The sequence below is a fragment of the Lepus europaeus genome, chromosome 1, assembly GCF_033115175.1.
Source record: "Lepus europaeus isolate LE1 chromosome 1, mLepTim1.pri, whole genome shotgun sequence".
Classification (NCBI taxonomy): domain Eukaryota; kingdom Metazoa; phylum Chordata; class Mammalia; order Lagomorpha; family Leporidae; genus Lepus; species Lepus europaeus.
This window is the reverse complement of record NC_084827.1, coordinates 157,671,940-157,688,854: the sequence shown is the minus strand read 5'-3', so window position 1 is coordinate 157,688,854 and position 16,915 is coordinate 157,671,940. Positions and strand designations below refer to the sequence as shown.

At 38.7% G+C, this 16,915-nt stretch overlaps 1 protein-coding gene across 1 annotated transcript in view; it reads right to left on the bottom strand.

The window, feature by feature from the left end:
- Nucleotides 1–16,607, bottom strand: part of SPAG16 (sperm associated antigen 16) — a 1,194,746-nt gene extending 1,178,139 nt beyond the window's left edge. The window contains exons 1-3 of the mRNA XM_062201827.1: nucleotides 16,508–16,607; nucleotides 6,096–6,142; nucleotides 4,584–4,679 (exon numbers count right to left, since the gene is read on the bottom strand). Coding sequence (XP_062057811.1) covers nucleotides 4,584–4,679; nucleotides 6,096–6,142; nucleotides 16,508–16,607 — 243 coding nt within the window. The remainder of the gene's footprint in view (nucleotides 1–4,583; nucleotides 4,680–6,095; nucleotides 6,143–16,507) is intronic.
- Between the last annotated feature and the right edge of the window lie 308 nt (nucleotides 16,608–16,915).

The following is a 16,915-nucleotide window of genomic DNA, read 5'->3' as shown; positions in this document are numbered from 1 at the left end:
CAGCCAAAATCCAGACTTGTTAACTACATGTTGATGTCTTGCATCATTATGAATAGCATCGTCTTTTCCTTTTAGTGGATGATTCTTCTGAGAACAGGTTCACATTCATTTTCTTTTTTTTTTTCTTTTTTTTTTTTTTTTTACTTTTTTTTTTTTTTTGACAAGCAGAGTGGACAGTGAGAGAGAGACAGAGAGAAAGGTCTTCCTTTTGCCATTGGTTCATCCTCCAATGGCCGCCGCCGTAGGCGCGCTGCGGCCGGCGCACCGCGCTGATCCGATGGCAGGAGCCAGGTGCTTCTCCTGGTCTCCCATGGGGTGCAGGGCCCAAGCACTTGGGCCATCCTCCACTGCACTCCCTGGCCACAGCAGAGAGCTGGCCTGGAAGAGGGGCAACCGGGACAGGATCGGTGCCCCGACCGGGACTAGAACCCGGTGTGCCAGCGCTGCAAGGTGGAGAATTAGCCTAGTGAGCTGCGGCGCCGGCCCACATTCATTTTCTACAAAAGCTGCTTTTTTGAATTTCTTCTGTTATTCTCTATATATTAACGTGAGTATTCTCTGTTAATTTTTCCCATTCTGTGTCATTCCAAAATCCATTCCACATATATTCATATGCAGTCAACAAATTTAGTAGAAACAATATTGGTGACAACAGCAGCAACATAATTGTTTGTGTACTTATCCTACCTTGCACATAATTATTTTCAAACCAGTCAGTAACTTCAATGGCTCCCCTTTAGGCCAATGTAGTTTTAACTCATTAAAAACTCCTGGAATTTCATTAGCTGGAAGGAATGCCATTGCAGACAAATGACATTTTTTAAACTGAAGTTGTTGTCATTGTTCATCTCACAGCAGATACGCTCATCTGAATTTTCTGTCAATGTATTCATTGATTTGAATGGAATAAACTCACATTGGAGGTTAGGGTTTCAACATGTAAATTTAGAAGGGACACAATTTAATCCAGATCGGTCAGCAGGGATACAGGGATTTGACTCGTATGATTTCAAGAGGCAGGTTCTTTTCAACCATCTGAATGAAGCTCAAAAGTGAATTCTCCCCCAGAGGCTCCAAACTGGAACTCAATCTGACTAAAATCTTGAATGAAATAAACAAATTTTAATAACACCTTGAAAAATCTTAGAACACTTGATTGTACTAATTCCAAATCTATTGTTAAGATTTAGAGATATCTTTGAAATTCGTTTTCTCCTACAAAGTCCACCAAGTCTCCAAACAGGTGTTTATAAAGTGTTCTGCATTTTCCATCCGTTAATATAAAAACAAAATGATAAGTTCAAAAATTTCTGAATGCAATAGGGGCATGAACAATCATATGATTGACAGGAAAAAATGCAAACAGAGCGAACAGTTTTGAAGGTGTTAACTCATTAGCCAAGGTGCTAGCTTTTCTGTTAGTTTTGGTGAGAGTCAAATCCTTCATCAAGAATAGTTCACCAGAGCTGGACCTGTGGCGCAGTAAGTTAATCCTTCACCTGTGGCACTGGCATCCCACATGGGCACCAGTTCTAGTCCCAGCTGCTCCTATTCCAATCCAGCTCTCTGCTATGGCCTGGGAAAGCAGTGGAAGATGGCCCAAGCACTTGGATCCCTATACCCATGTGGGAGGCCCAAAAGGAGCTACTGGGTCCTGGCTTCGGATCAGCTCAGATCCATTCATTGCAGCCATTTGGGGAGTGAACCAGCGGATTGAAGACCTTTCTCTCTCTCTCTCTCACTCTCACTGTCTGTAACTGTAACTCTACATCTCAAATAAATATATAAAATCTTAAAAAAAAAAAAGCTCACCATTTAATGTTTTTTAACTCTAGGGGTACCACCAGGAAATCAGTACAGAAGATCACTGAACATGTTCAATACTTTTCCCTTTCTGGAAGGCACTATAAAGGTAAGCATGGCACTATGAATGAAGGGCCAGAAGTAGTTGGACTGAATAATTTGACAACTTTCCTAAATAGGATTGAAAATGTACTAATCACATCCCTAGAATTTGGCTTTTTATTTCTCTTACATAGCCTTTTTGGACAGCAATTGTAGATGTGGGAATTTCAACTTTTTGGACTTCAAGATATGAGATTTTAATATTTGGAAAATTGGAGGATTTTGAGCATTAGCAATTTTAGGCTTAATAGATTTTGTTCTTTCAAATTTTAACATTCAGGATTATGGCTTTTGGGATTCTGTCTCTGAGGATTATGGTCCATACCAGAAAAAATACTATCTGAGCATAAATGAAGAGAAACTTCCAGATGAAACATCAGCAAATACAAATGCCCTGAGACAAGAGTGACTGGATTCTCCTTCAGACAATAAGAGGTCAGATTTCCCATTCACTAGAATTAAAACACATCAAAAGATGAAGAAAAATGCATGGACCTTTTAATAAAGAATTATTCTTATTTAAAAATACAATAATTTGGTGCTTGATTTTAAGAAAGAGTATGAAACAAACAATGTGTGATGGAAAGGCCTGTACTATTATTCCATAGTGTATATATCTATCAACTAGATCAGTAGTGAACTAACTATACTTGCAAATAGTTATTAGAACATAGCCAACCTATTTGTTTACATATTGTCTATGGCTGCTTTTATACTATTGCAGGCATCTGTGGTCCCCAAAGCCTAAAATATTTACGATTTCAACAGGAAACAGTTTGCAGACCCCTGAACTAGAACAATGGAACTATTTAAGCAAGTGACATTTGAAATTAGGAAAGCACTAAAAACCACTATATCAGATTAGTAGGCAAGATAAATCAAATAACAGGTAGTATCTTGCAAATATGAAAACAACATTGTCTCTCAACTGCATTCAATTTCTCCTCATTAGCAGAGTCACTAAATTATCTGCTGAGCATTCATAAATTATGAATAAATATGATAAATTATGTTTTTATCTAGATAAACTTGGTAGTGGATTTTCCTTCCTTCTTCTCTTTCCTAGCCTGGAAATTGTCATATATCAGGTTACACAGAATGTACACAATGTTTACATGGAAAGGCACTGAAGAAAGAGTATCTGTGTTGTTCTCAAGAGTCCATTTTTCAATGTTGAGTGAACAGATGCTTAGAAGGGAGTTAATGGATTTGCAGATTGAGGCACTGCACATGATATGGAAAGACTGACATAGGGAACAATACAGGAAGAAGCCTCACATACTATTTTGCACTGAGGAAGACAGATCTACAACTTAATGTCACAACTGCCTTTACACTTTTTCAGGAGGAAAAGGTTTAATTATTGAAAAAGACATCCTCCTTAATTAATGACAGTACGAAACTATAAAGAGCTTTTAGTTTTTTTGCTAACATAATTATAGTATTTTCAATTTTTAAACAAGTTTTCAGCTTTGTAGCAATGTCATCATTTTTATACTTTCAATTGATAATAATCAAAAAGCATCTCCTACCACATTCCTTATCAAAACAAGTTCATAAACCTTACAAGACAAGGCCATATACCAGGCTAATCCTCCGCCTGAGGCGATGGCACCCCGGGTTCTAGTCCCGGTTGGGGCGCCACATTCTGTCCTGGTTGCTCGTCTTCCAGTCCAGCTCACTGCTGTGGCCCAGGAAGGCAGTGGAGGATGGCTCAGGTCCTTGGGCCCTGCACCCACATAGGAGACGAGGAGGAAGCACCTGGATCCTGGCTTCGAATCAGCACAGCGCGCCGGCCGCAATGCACTGGCCATAGCGGCTACGGGGGGGGGGGGGGGGGGGGGGGAACCAAAGGAAAGAGGAAGACCTTTCTGTCTCTCTCCCTCTCACTGTTTAACTCTGCCTGTCAAAAAATAAATAGGCCGGCGCCGTGGCTCAACAGGCTAATCCTCCGCCTTGCAGCACCGGCACACCGGGTTCTAGTCCCGGTCGGGGCACCGATCCTGTCCCGGTTGCCCCTCTTCCAGGCCAGCTCTCTGCTGTGGCCAGGGAGTGCAGTGGAGGATGGCCCAGGTCCTTGGGCCCTGCACCCCATGGGAGACCAGGATAAGTACCTGGCTCCTGCCATCAGATCAGTGCGGTGCGCCGGCCGCAGCGCGCTACCGCGGCGGCCATTGGAGGGTGAACCAACGGCAAAAGGAAGACCTTTCTCTCTGTCTCTCTCTCACTGTCCACTCTGCCTGTCAAAATAAATAAATAAATAAATAAATAAATAAATAAAGACAAGGCCATAACGTATTACATATTCCCCATATACCAAGTACTTCCATGAAAAATAAGACACAAAATAATTTAAAATGGACAAAATAATTTAAAATGGATTGAAGAACCTGCACACGCAGCAAAATTCTGAACATGAGCATTGACAATCTTTGATTTAATCTCCATTGAGATTAGTCAAGCAGCGATCTGTGGGAAGGTATCACTGTGACAGAGTTATGCAATACTGACTGTGATGTTGAGAATAAGATAAACAGTGAATGACACTGCCTGCCTTACATGAAGAGAAGTGAAAAAGAAATGAAAGCATTCAGTAAGTAAAGTATTTAATGTTTAAATGTCTTTCAAAACATCGTATAAACTAAATTATAGGCTACCATAGTGTTCACAATTCTCACCAAAATTTGGGCATCAGTAGCTTGTTCTTGGACCACCTGAACTGCTTTTGCCAGATCTTCTTCACTTTCGGGAATGCTAAAATTGTTATCTGGTATCTAGACCACAAAAAAAGAGGATAGGAAAAGTGAGCAGAAATATAAAGTGCCATTCCATAATCCCCCTTTTACCATGGGAGGGCACATTCTAAGGCATTTCATGGAGAATTGAATCTAGGGATAATAGCATACCCCATAAAACTATATAATATATTTCCCCATATAAATTATGCATGGTGAGAGGTTAATAATGGACAATAATAAAACATTTCAATATGCCATGATGAAATTATTTAAAACTTATGTACTGTGTATCTGAAGTTTTTTCATTTAATATTTTGAGACTGAGCTTTACCATATATATAACTGAAACAATAGAAAGGAAACTGCAGATTGAGGGACTACTGTATTTTGCTTCAGAAATAACTTTACAAAGCAAAGGATCAAAGAAACACACTTTATAAAAGATGTAATATCATCCTAAAGATATGTGAGAAACAAATAATAAAAAGGGAGCTTTCCGATTTCCTTGTAAAAATCACTCAATGCCACTTCTAAGTTTATGAACAACTGCTTTTACTTACAAAGACAAATGTAATCTAAACAATTCCGCTAAAAATACTGTAGGCTACCTAAATGCCACCATCTCTCTCCATTGCAGATTTTCGTCACCATTACCATTTTAATAACTATGAGCAATGCAACATAGTTTATTTAAAACAAAAACAACATTCACTCTGTGTTAGAACCTTCAAATATTGGAATGGACTGTAATTATGACATTAATCATAGTTAACACCACATACTTCTTATTTGCTTTGACAACTCCTTTATATTTATTAACTCTTTCAGTAACTTTATGTGGTACATGTAATTTCCATTTTACCAGCAGTAATAAAAGTCCGTCTTATGCTGGTCCAGTTTCTGGCTCACCCAGGCCACAAAGGGCCAGACTTACTTCCACACAGTTTCAATCACAGTTTCTATCGTATAAAAAAGACTTATCCTCCAAGTCTCAGAAGTAAAGTTGAGTCTCATAGGAATAATAAATGAAAGGAAAGCTTTGGAATAGGAACATTAGACAGAAGTGTATGCAAACTGGGAAAGAAGCATGAGGCCTGAGCTCCAACTGGGTAGAGAAAATTTGGGAGTCCCTGTCAAGAACAAATTCAGTGATGGGAAATGCCTACTGGACAGAAATTGTAAGTCTAGGATATATATCCACAAGGCAGGTTATAAGGAGCTGAATTAGACACACTTAAAAGGAAAACCAAAAGTGCCAGATGTATCATGCAATCTAAATGTTTAAATAGAATTTTCATATTTTTAACTTAGCTGGTATTAGCTAAACTCGGTTGAAAAATCACTATCTCTTAAGAGAAAAATAATTATTTACATGATACAAAAAGTAAAATGAATATTTCATGAGAATGACTATAATTTATATGTAATGAATTCCTAATATTAACAAATTACCTCTTCATATTCATAATCATCTTCAGATGCTTCAGTTATGGTGACCTCTGCATTTCTTGTCAAGTTTTAATCTCCAAAATATGGAATAAAATATTAAAAAATCATTTGACCTTAAAATATAGATTTGATCTAATTATCCCACCAGGAAGTTCATATAAACATATAACATAATTTTCAAAAAATTCTTACCCATACAGTCTACAAACTTGGATATAAAATACTTTAATTAGTATTAATTATTGTATTATGTAATGGAAATCTATGAAAAGCTACAGTTTTATCTGTATTTCAAATGATTTCCAACTTGATTCTAAGAGTGCATACAAACACAAGGGCACCTTCAAAATGCTCACGGAAAATGAGATTTTAACATATGTTTATTTGGTGCAAAAATATTTTAATCCATGTAGTTTTTCCATATTGCTTAGTTTCCATGAACTTTTTTGAAGGTCTCCCCATAGACACAGTATCATGAAGTAACTTAAATTAGAAAAATCTAAGAAAAAACAGTAAATCTTTCAAATTTATCTTGAACCACAATAGATTTTTCATGGCTTCTGAATCCATTATTTACAATTAACATTTTTTAATTCAGGATATTGTGAGTGAACCAGAAAGCACATCAGTATTAAAATACAAGTGAAGAGCATATTTCATTGAACAGTAAAATTCATGCAAATCTCTACTTTTCTTGTAACTTCTGTTTTTAAAGTTGTACTCTCTTTATAGCAAAGAGGATCTGATGTCTAAGTATGAACTACATAGCAATCATAATTCAATATCTGAAATTCTTAAGAAATTAAATATAAGTAGAAATAATTTTAACAAAAAAAAGGAATATTAAGAACACTGCTGTAGGACTTTAAAAATTGCAAGTTACGGTAATAACACATGAAAACTTCAAGATAACATTTTACATTAAAAGAAGTCACAATACACACCAGTAATTTTTTTTTTTTTGGTTAGTAGGCTTACATTTTATTCAGTTACACTGAATTAAACATTTTACTGTACAGTAATGGATTAACCTAGAGAACAATATACTAAATGAAATTATTCAGGCACACAAGACAAATACTACATAATTTTACTTATGTCTGGAATCTGAAGAAAATGTCCAACATGGAGCAATAGACAGGAGGTTTGATTACCAGGAGTTTGGAGGACAATGGTTATATGGTCAAAGGGCACAAACTTTCAGTTATGAAAAGAGTAAGCTCTGGGGAACCTAATGTACAGCATAATGACTATACTTAAAAACAATGTATTATACAAATTATTTATTTGTTTATTTTTATTTGAAAGGCATAGAGACAGAGGGAGAGCCCCCATTTGCCAGTACACTCCCCAAATGCCCATAACAGTTAAGCCTGGGCCAGGCTGTAACTAAAAACCTGAACTCAATTCAACTCTCCGACCTGGATGGCAGCAACGTGAATGTTTGAGTCATCATCTTCTGCCTCACAGGGTGCAATTTAGAATGAAGCTGGAAATGGTAGCAGTCAGGACTCAAAAACAGGAACTTCGATATGGGACACAGGTGTCTCAAGCACTGTTTTAATTGCCACACCAAATGTCCACCTCAGTATAATTTGCAAAGGAAGCAGATATTAAGTACTCTTACTACAAAAACAAATAGAAAGGTAACTCCATGAGGTAGGTATATTAATAAGTTCTCAAAACATCACTTTGTACACCTTAAATATATGCATTTTGTCAATTACATCTGAAAGCTGAGAAAAAGAAATAGTAAGCAACTATTGCCTCATAGTTGCTTTGGATCAAGAATTCAGTACTGGCTTAGAGGGAGGATTTTTGACTGGGTGTCTCTCACGAATTCATAGTCAAAAGGATAGCAGAATTCCAGCCATTTGGAGGCCACACTGAGACAGCGGGATCCACTTCCAAGATGACTCACTGACACTGTGCTAGTTGTTGCTAAAGGCCTCAGTTCTACCCCCATGTGGGCCTCCACAGACTGCTGAAGCATCCTCAAGATACAGTTAGTAGCTAGCTAGAACAAGCAGATCGAGAGGAAAGATGGGAGCCACAATATCTCTGGTTGGTCAGGTCTTAGATCTAACACATTACCATTTCTCCAACATTCTATCAGTCACATAGGTCAATTCTATTCAGTATATAAAGACTATACAAGAGTATGGATATCAAGAAGGAGGTACCATTAGACATCATTTTGGAGCTGGCTTCCATACTACCTATTAGGGATTCAAGAATATTTAGAATTGTGCTTGGGTTAAGCAATTGTTGTGAAGTATTTATTGCTATTTTCCTCATTCTTGAAAGAGATAAGTATCTATGAAGAAGTGTCCTAAGTCTCTCAGGTCCCAGTTATCCCTATGTTAAGATGAAAGGGTAAATAAAAAACATTCTAAATTTCTCTCCAGTGCTAGATTTATATTTTTCACACACATCTTTAATGAGACACAGTTTCCCGAGGTTCAACTAGAGGAAATCAGCCTGTTTTCTATGGAAATATATGCCCCCTTCTCGGAGATCAGTGATTTTTTTGTAAGCAATCACTTGTCTGTAAGTCTCCAGAAAAGCAACACCATCCCTCATGATGTACATAATAAATTTCAAAAGAAAGTAAATATTCTAAAGTCTTTGAGACAGACTGTAAAATTTTAAATAAGCCAAGAACTGACAAGATTAAATGAGGAAAGATTTTACAGCATAAGTTGTTATACATGGCAACTCAGAGAGGAAAAAAGGGATTTGTCCTCAAAGCAATGGAAATGTCAAACAACACTTGTATGATCCTATCCAGCCAACATCCTAGGCAACAGCTTTAATGACAGATAGATTGGTTCTCCACAATCAAAAGGGATTGAGAAAAATAATTCTCTTTTTAAAAAGCTTAAAATATTTCACATGAACCATAACCATATTTATTTTCATAACAACCCTGTGAGGTTGAATGTTACTAATACAGTCATCTCTAAATTGAAATGAAGAAACTGAATCATGGAGATTAAGAGATGTGCACAAGATCACGCAGCTATGAGTGACAAAAGACAAGTTTCTCGAATACAAATGCCATGAATTTTCTTCTACACCATACTGTTCCTATAGTCACATAATATGAATATGCAACTTTACCAATATTTTTACCAATATCCAATGTTCAAACCCATCTATTTGTTTCCAAAATTCTTAAGTGTAATGTTGCTAACAGCTAAAATAAATCACTTAACTAGCTCAATCTGAAGACCTCAAAGTAGACAGAGGTATAAAATAGGTACAGGCTACACACAGACTGTAAAATTAATTGAACCAAAGGTACTAGTAAGACAAAAGTTTAGATAATGGACAAAACACCAGACTAGAAAGTTATCCTTTCTGATTGATATTTTTAAGTATCTATAATATAATTTGTACATAAAATTTTCCCAGAAGCAATTAGTTTTAAATGTGATGTTACAGTGTTACTGCAGAAATGAATGTGCTTTGGCATAAATGTTTCTATATATCTGTCTGGCCAGCTGATTAGCAACACATGGACCTATGCACAAATACTAAAATATTTCTGTGGCAGTTTGATATGCATACCATAGAAAACAGAAAAATAATAAGTGTGTAAACTACAGATGAAAGGGAAATAGTGAGACAAACATAATAATGCAGTACCTGCTCAGGTCTCATGGGTTTTGTTAAATATAAACCACAGATTTGACTCCAAGGTTCCCAGCAGTCAGAGCAAAGAGGAAAATGTCATCAGATCCCAATTCGGTATCTACCCAATGAAAACAGATGGATTTCTCAGCAAATGTACAGCAATTTCTAGTTCTAGAGCCCGAGAGAAATTACACTTTTGAGTTCTTATAAAGCAACCAGTATTGATCTTCCTGCCCTTGGGATAACCAGAAAGACAGATGAAAGTAGGATCTGATAAAGCATCATGTGTGAAAAAATTCGGAAAGCACTGCTTTGGACAACAATCTTGTCAGACTGGAAAAGGGCAATTCATCAAGAATTGTCTGAGGATGGCTCTACTTTTACTGACCACTGCCTTGTCTGTAATTTAATCCCTTAGGACAGCCTTTACTCACAGTCTGCATGCAAAGTTATTTGTGCCCCTGGAATAAACTGGCATTCTAGCTTGAAATCAGTTTCTTAATGCCAAGATGAATCTGTACCCTCACAAAACCATTGTCCTTCTCTCTGCCTAGTATTCCTTCAAAGAACATGGTTGAATCACAGCTCCTAAATTCATTCTTTTCCACCCTATTTGTTGCCCATGTATCTGGTTTTTGCTTTCTGCCTGCTTGACCTTGACTGTGTCTAGTTTTCTATTCTGCTCTTTCTCAGGGTATTTTCTGTGGTTTTCCTCCCCTTCCTCCCTTCAAGCCAGGGTCCACAACCCACATCCAGACCAGGTCTGAAGCCTAAAGTCACAGACTATACACAAACCAAGGTTCTCACTTTTCTACAACTCTAACTGATTTGCAAGGAATTTAGTAGCACTTGTGGGGTTGCAAAACATGAATCGGTTCCCTGGTACCTGGTTACCACAGGTGAACTAACTGATGGTTACTGCATTAGCAGAATATGCACCAGATCCATGTCCCATAAGCCAATGCAACAACCACACTGAAACTGCTAGGCAGCCCTAAACCCATCACAGTAGTACATAAGACACAACTGCTAGAAGCCTCAGAGAATTAGTCCAGCTGATCTAATGGAGCAGAGCTTGAGGTGACAGTTAGTATAACACAACAGTCTGGTAATGAACCAGAGCCAGAAACCAGTGAACAATGTTCAGATGTGATCAGCATTCAAAGTTCCTCCTCCTCTAGTCTATTCTGTTGCCCCATTTGTAGGCGCTGATCGCTGCCAGCAGCAGCATCTTTATAAAGAACTAGAGTGAAACATATAGCTAATTATGTTTTACATGATTTCCCAAAGCTACTATAGACAAAAATCACTTTGCAATCTTTGCCATCACTTCAGAACTAATGTACACAGAGGTAATCTAAAGTCTAGCCTAACTCCTCCATGATCAACATTTTACTTATTAAATTGAAATAAAAGTACTGTAAATGGTAAGCATCATGTTCATGCTCCCTTTCTTAGGAGGCCCAGTTTAAATAAAGTAAGTTAACTAAACAATAGTAACCAAAGATGGCAAAAAAAAAAAAAAAAAGAAGAAGAAACTGGCATGTTGGCAGTTACCCTCCCCATTTCTGTTTGCTCTGCACAGTCTACCACCAAGACTTCAGGAGATCTCACAATTCTTACTAGCATTACATACCAGGAAGCCACTACCAGCTCCATACAATTGGCAAGATTGGATATTTAAATTGCCCATATAAGAGTCATATAAGAACATGTAAGTCATAGTTCTCATGGCACATGGTGGTAAAATTGTTTCCAAATTCTAAGCCAGGATATCCAAAGATACTAGCATGAACTGGGAGCTTCTTAGCCACGCAGACTCTCTGACCCACCCAGATTTACTGAATTAGAATTTTCATGTAAAGATCCACAAGTGAATCATATCCACATAAAAGCTGGCCTGGACTAAAGAATGCAGAACACAATTTTTTTCTCTCCCAATAGCCTATTATATTCACATATTCAAAATTCATTGCCTTTAGTAACATAGCTATTGGTCTAGATTCTACGATTAAGTTGTCTATCTTCTTTTTGAATATACAAATGGTATATACATTCTAATATCTAAGTTCCCATGGACAAATTAATAAATGATAGTAAGAAATAAACTTTTTGAGTACTTATGAACAAGAAGGATTTTACAAATTTCTTGTCACTTAATAGTATAAACATCCCAAAGAAGTACACTACTTTATAACAGAATAAAAAGTAGTTTAGAGAAATCGGATGTGTACCAAGTCAGACATAAATATGTAGAATAAGTTAATAATGTTACACAGCACAGTGGAGTTACTACAGTTCACAATAACTCAGTAAATATTTTCTGAGCCAAAAAAAGAAAGGAGCTTCAACCCTCCAATCATTAAGTAATGACAAAGAGAGGAAACATTAATTACCATATGTGACCAGTACAATTGTACACATGTATTTTGCCCAGTTTTTAAAACATAAAAAGAAACCTGCACAATTCATTTTAACTTTTTTCATTTACTCAACTACAACAATGCTTACTTTTACAGGGAAAAAAAATCTAAATTTAAAATAGAAATTGACAAAAATCATAAAAAAACAAAACAGACAAAAGTTCAGTTTTAACTATATTCATCCATGAACATTATTATTTCAGCGACACATTAGTTAGACTTCATTAACAAAAAAAGCATATATCTTAGATAGAACATCAGTCTAGGGCAATTCTGATATATCAGTGTCTAGAATCAATCATTTTGCAGTTTCACAAACAGCTTACTTTGAGACTGCATCCAGAGTGATTAGCCTCCAAGGAAAGGCTTAATGCACTCAAATCTTGAGACACTGCTCCTGGGGACAGGCAAGGGAGACCTTTTCTGTTACCAGGAAACATATAGTCACTATCTTAGAAGCCAACTTTCTAGCGTTAGAACATATAGGAAAATAAAATTGTCAAAAGACAATTAGAGAAGCAAAGAGTTAAGTTAAAAGGAGTCAGGTAACCAAAACAATACTTTGTGAAGGCTCCACTGTGCTAGAGTCTCTGTGTTTGATTACTCTTCCTTGAACTATGGTCTTTCTCTGGGTAGGTAACAAGAAAATGAATTAACCTTTAGCTTTCTTAGTACAGATCCATTCTAACCTGCATCTGCCAGTTGGAATTGGATAACTCCTATATGCCCGCAGCCACACATTGTGTTCACAGGCAGCACCCAGTAACAACCCAACTGATAACTTCATCAAAGTTGTGTTGATTTCTAATTGAGGACTTACTCGAAAAAAGTAGCCAACCTTCCATTTAAGATCTGGATATACCTACTTGGCCCTGTACATTCCACATAGTTCAAAATTTAGTTATGGGATGGGTTTTTAATCTGGCAGTTAAGATACCAGTTAGGGTGCCTGAGTCCCATATCAGAGGACACAGGTTTGACACCTGCCTTGGTTCTTGATTCAGCTTCCTCCTAATACAAACCATGGGAAGCAGCAGAAATGGTTCAAGTAACTGGGTTCCCGTTACCCATATGGGAGACATGGACTGTGTTCCTGGATCCTGGTGTTGTGAGCATTTGGGGAGTGAATCAACAGATGCAAGTGTTCTCCTTCTCTAATACATTTTTTTTTGTAAAGTGTAGTGCTGTATATAATAATGTTGAAGATATTTGTCTAAGAGCTTTCTACAGAACATTATTGTACTCTAGATTTCTTATAGCTGTGATGATAGCTAACTAAGAACTATGTATGCATGTATCTCACCTTGTAGCAGCTTAAAACATGAATGCAATTATATTAGGAAGTTCCTCGGAGGAGAAACAGGTGACATTGTTACAGCTAGGAGAATTACAGGGGAAGGGTGTGGCAGGGCATGAATTACTTGTTATGAGTACATTCTCTGAGTCATTATAAAAACAGTGGGGTTTTTATTAATGATTTCCCCCATGATGGGCCCTAACTACGTTTCTTGTGTGGGCCACATTAGTCTACTCACGTTGCTTATGTTTGAATGTTTAAGAGCAGAAAAGAGGATGATTTTCAGCAGAAGTCAAGTCAATCTCTTTTTTTCAAAGCACTGCTTGATATTTCTAGTTCATTGTTTACTGAACTTGGAGTATATGTTCAGCTATAAATCAGGGAAGTCTGGGGCCAAATGCAGCTGATTAGACGTGAATAAGGATATGTCCTTGGCTGGCGCCGCGGCTCAATAGGCTAATCCTCCACCTGCGGCGCCAGCACACCAGGTTCTAGTCCCCGTTGGGGCATCGGATTCTGTCCAGGTCGCTCTTCTTTCTGTCCAGCTCTCTGCTGTGGCCCGGGAGTGCAGTGGAGGATGGCCCAAGTCTTTGGGCCCTGCACCTGCATGGGAGACCAGGAGAAGCACCTGGCTCCTGGCTTCAGATCAGTGCAGTGCACCGGCCACAGCGCACCGGCTGCAATGGCCGTTGGGGTGTGAACCAAGGGAAAAAGGAAGACCTTTCTCTCTGTCTCTCTCTCACTGTCCACTCTGCCTGTCAAAAAAAAGGGGGGGAGGATCTGTCCAAAATAGAGGACATCATATTTCTGATTCATTTGTCCATATCATAACGTATTTATCCACAGCATTAGCTCAATTAAATTACCTGAGAACTAGAGACTGTAAACATGAGAAAGGGCCACTGCAGCAACTATTGTAATTGCATTAAGAAACAACCTCAAATAATATTATAAGAGTCAATTCTTAATTACGCATGTGAAGAGAGTCCAGAGATACCAGGATAATTGCCATTCACAAGTAATCCTCAAATTTCATTTTCACTGAGAGTTAAAGCCTCTCCCTAAGCATTGAATATAGCACAACTGACTAGTTAAATGTTTAATTTCTCAATGCCCTCACTACCCACTGGTTGTAACACAAAACAGTAGCCAGTCAACCACAGAGACAGAGGAAAAGCAAAGGGGCTGAAATAATTTACAAACTGGATAACAAAATCCTGTAAAGTTAGGGTTGTTTATATTTATACATGTGATTATTTGAAGAAGTCTTTTATAAGTCATGTGCAAACTGCTACACATTGGCAATGGTAACTCAGTAATTTCGCTGCAGGATCTGTATTTCATAAATATGTTTGCAAAAAGTTACTTCACTATATTAGTCATATGTTAACAATTAAACTACATGTTTATAGAAAGCATTTTAATGCAGCCAAAAATAACAAGATGGCTGGTTACCATTCACTAGCAAGGACACTGGATAACATGCCCAATGTAGATAAGCTCAGAATTGTTTAAACATTTTTGAGTTGAAAAAGGAATAATATTGGCTGGTGCCGCGGCTCACTAGGCTAATCCTCCACCTGCGGCGCTGGCACCCCGGGTTCTAGTCCCAGTTGGGGCGCCACATTCTGTCCTGGTTGCTCCTCTTCCAGTCTAGCTCTCTGCTGTGGCCTGGGAGTGCAGTGTAGGATGGCCCAGGTCCTTGGGCCCTGCACCAGCATGGGAAACCAGGAAGAAGCACCTGGCTCCTGGCTTCGGATCAGCGCAGCTCGCTGGTCTGGTCGTAGCGGCCACTTGGGGGATGAACCAATGAAAAATGGAAGACCTTTCTCTCTCTCTCTCTCTCTCTCTCTCTCTCTCTCTCTCTCACTGTCTAACTCTGCCTGTCAAAAAAAAAAAAAAAAAAAAGAAAGAAAATAAAAAGGAATAATATTGCAAATAGCCTATTTAGAGCTACAAATTATAAAATCTTATTTATAACACTAAAGCACTGCTTTCAAATTTATCCTGTAAAATTAATTTTGCATCTAATAAAATTCCACACATTTTCAATTTCTTTCAACTAAATTCATCAATTTAGCCTGAGCCAGACAAGTTAATTGGCTTGCCAAAGCTCACAAAATGAATCATTGCTGGGTCTCTGAAATCTTAAATTAAGGCAGAGGAGAGGGGGGATGATTGAATTTGGAAAAAAATAAGGTAACAAGAGAATCTGGTGTCTCCTTCACATCTTTAGGAATAATATGGATAAGTGTGTATCTTTCACCTGCCTGAATATAGATGCCTTTTTTTTTTTCATGTACTTTACCGGTGTCTCCAGTATAACTAATGTGTGTGTGTCCAAGACAAGCGGAGAAGAGTGGAGCTCTAAATCTCTACACAAGAAATAGTGAACCTAATTATTCACATATGCTTATTCAATTTTTTTCCATTACTTCTAATTGCAATTTTTTCCCTAACATCTCTGAGCCTTGTCAGCCCACCAAGTCATTATTTAGTTGCTGAAAAAGAAAAAAAAATATTATTACTTACTTGGCTATTATTACTATATAGCCAAAATTGGAACCAAAGAAGGCGATGCTACCAACACAGATCATGTAGGCACTGGACAACAATGCCGTCTACAGGACCGTGGGCTGCACGCCCTGAGCTCTTTTAGTCCAATGACAGATGCCTCCCCCTGGTCCTCTAACGTTCCCTGACTGAATTTCTTGCGGCGGCTTTTTTGTTTTGTTTTTGCTTTCTGAAGTTTAAGGGCTTATCTAGGAAAACCACGAAGTTAAAGGAGGGCTGAAGCAACCTGTTGTGCCGCCTTAACGTACCAGCAACCTTCTATGAACACTGTCTCGAGTCCTTGCTAAGGAAGGGGTCCCTGGAAGGTCTTCCCGCTCACTGGTGGGGTTTCCCACGGTCCTAAAAGGACGCACACAGTGCGTGGCTCTCCGGGGACCGGGGTAGCCCACACTCCCGTCAGGCTGTGGCCCCACTCTCCAACGGCGCCCCCACTTGGAAGACCTGGCCTTCGCCCGTGGTCACGGCCTACTCCGGAAGGATACGCTCCAGGTAGTAAGCGCTTTCGGCGGCCGTCAAACCCACGCCCAAAGCCTCATCCAGGACCCGCAGACTGGAGGTGGGCAAGTCTTTTGGAGCCGCCATCGGTGCCTCTCCCGGGCCCTTGGTGCCGGCCATCTCCAGGGCAACCTCGAAGACGCTTCCCGATGGCCTCACACAACTCTCGCGAGATTTCAACACTTCCCCCTTCTGGGCCGGCGCGTCCCTGGTTACCGGGGCAACAGCACTGCCTAGTTATCCTGACTGCTAGGGACGCAGCTCCTAGAGGTGAACACAGGTAGAAAATGGTGCCTTGATTTCTTCCTCTTTAACCCTATACTACCTTTCTCACGTCGTTTTCTGTCAGTCCCCAGGTTGGTAGCGCCCCAGTTATTCGAAGGGAAAACTGCTAG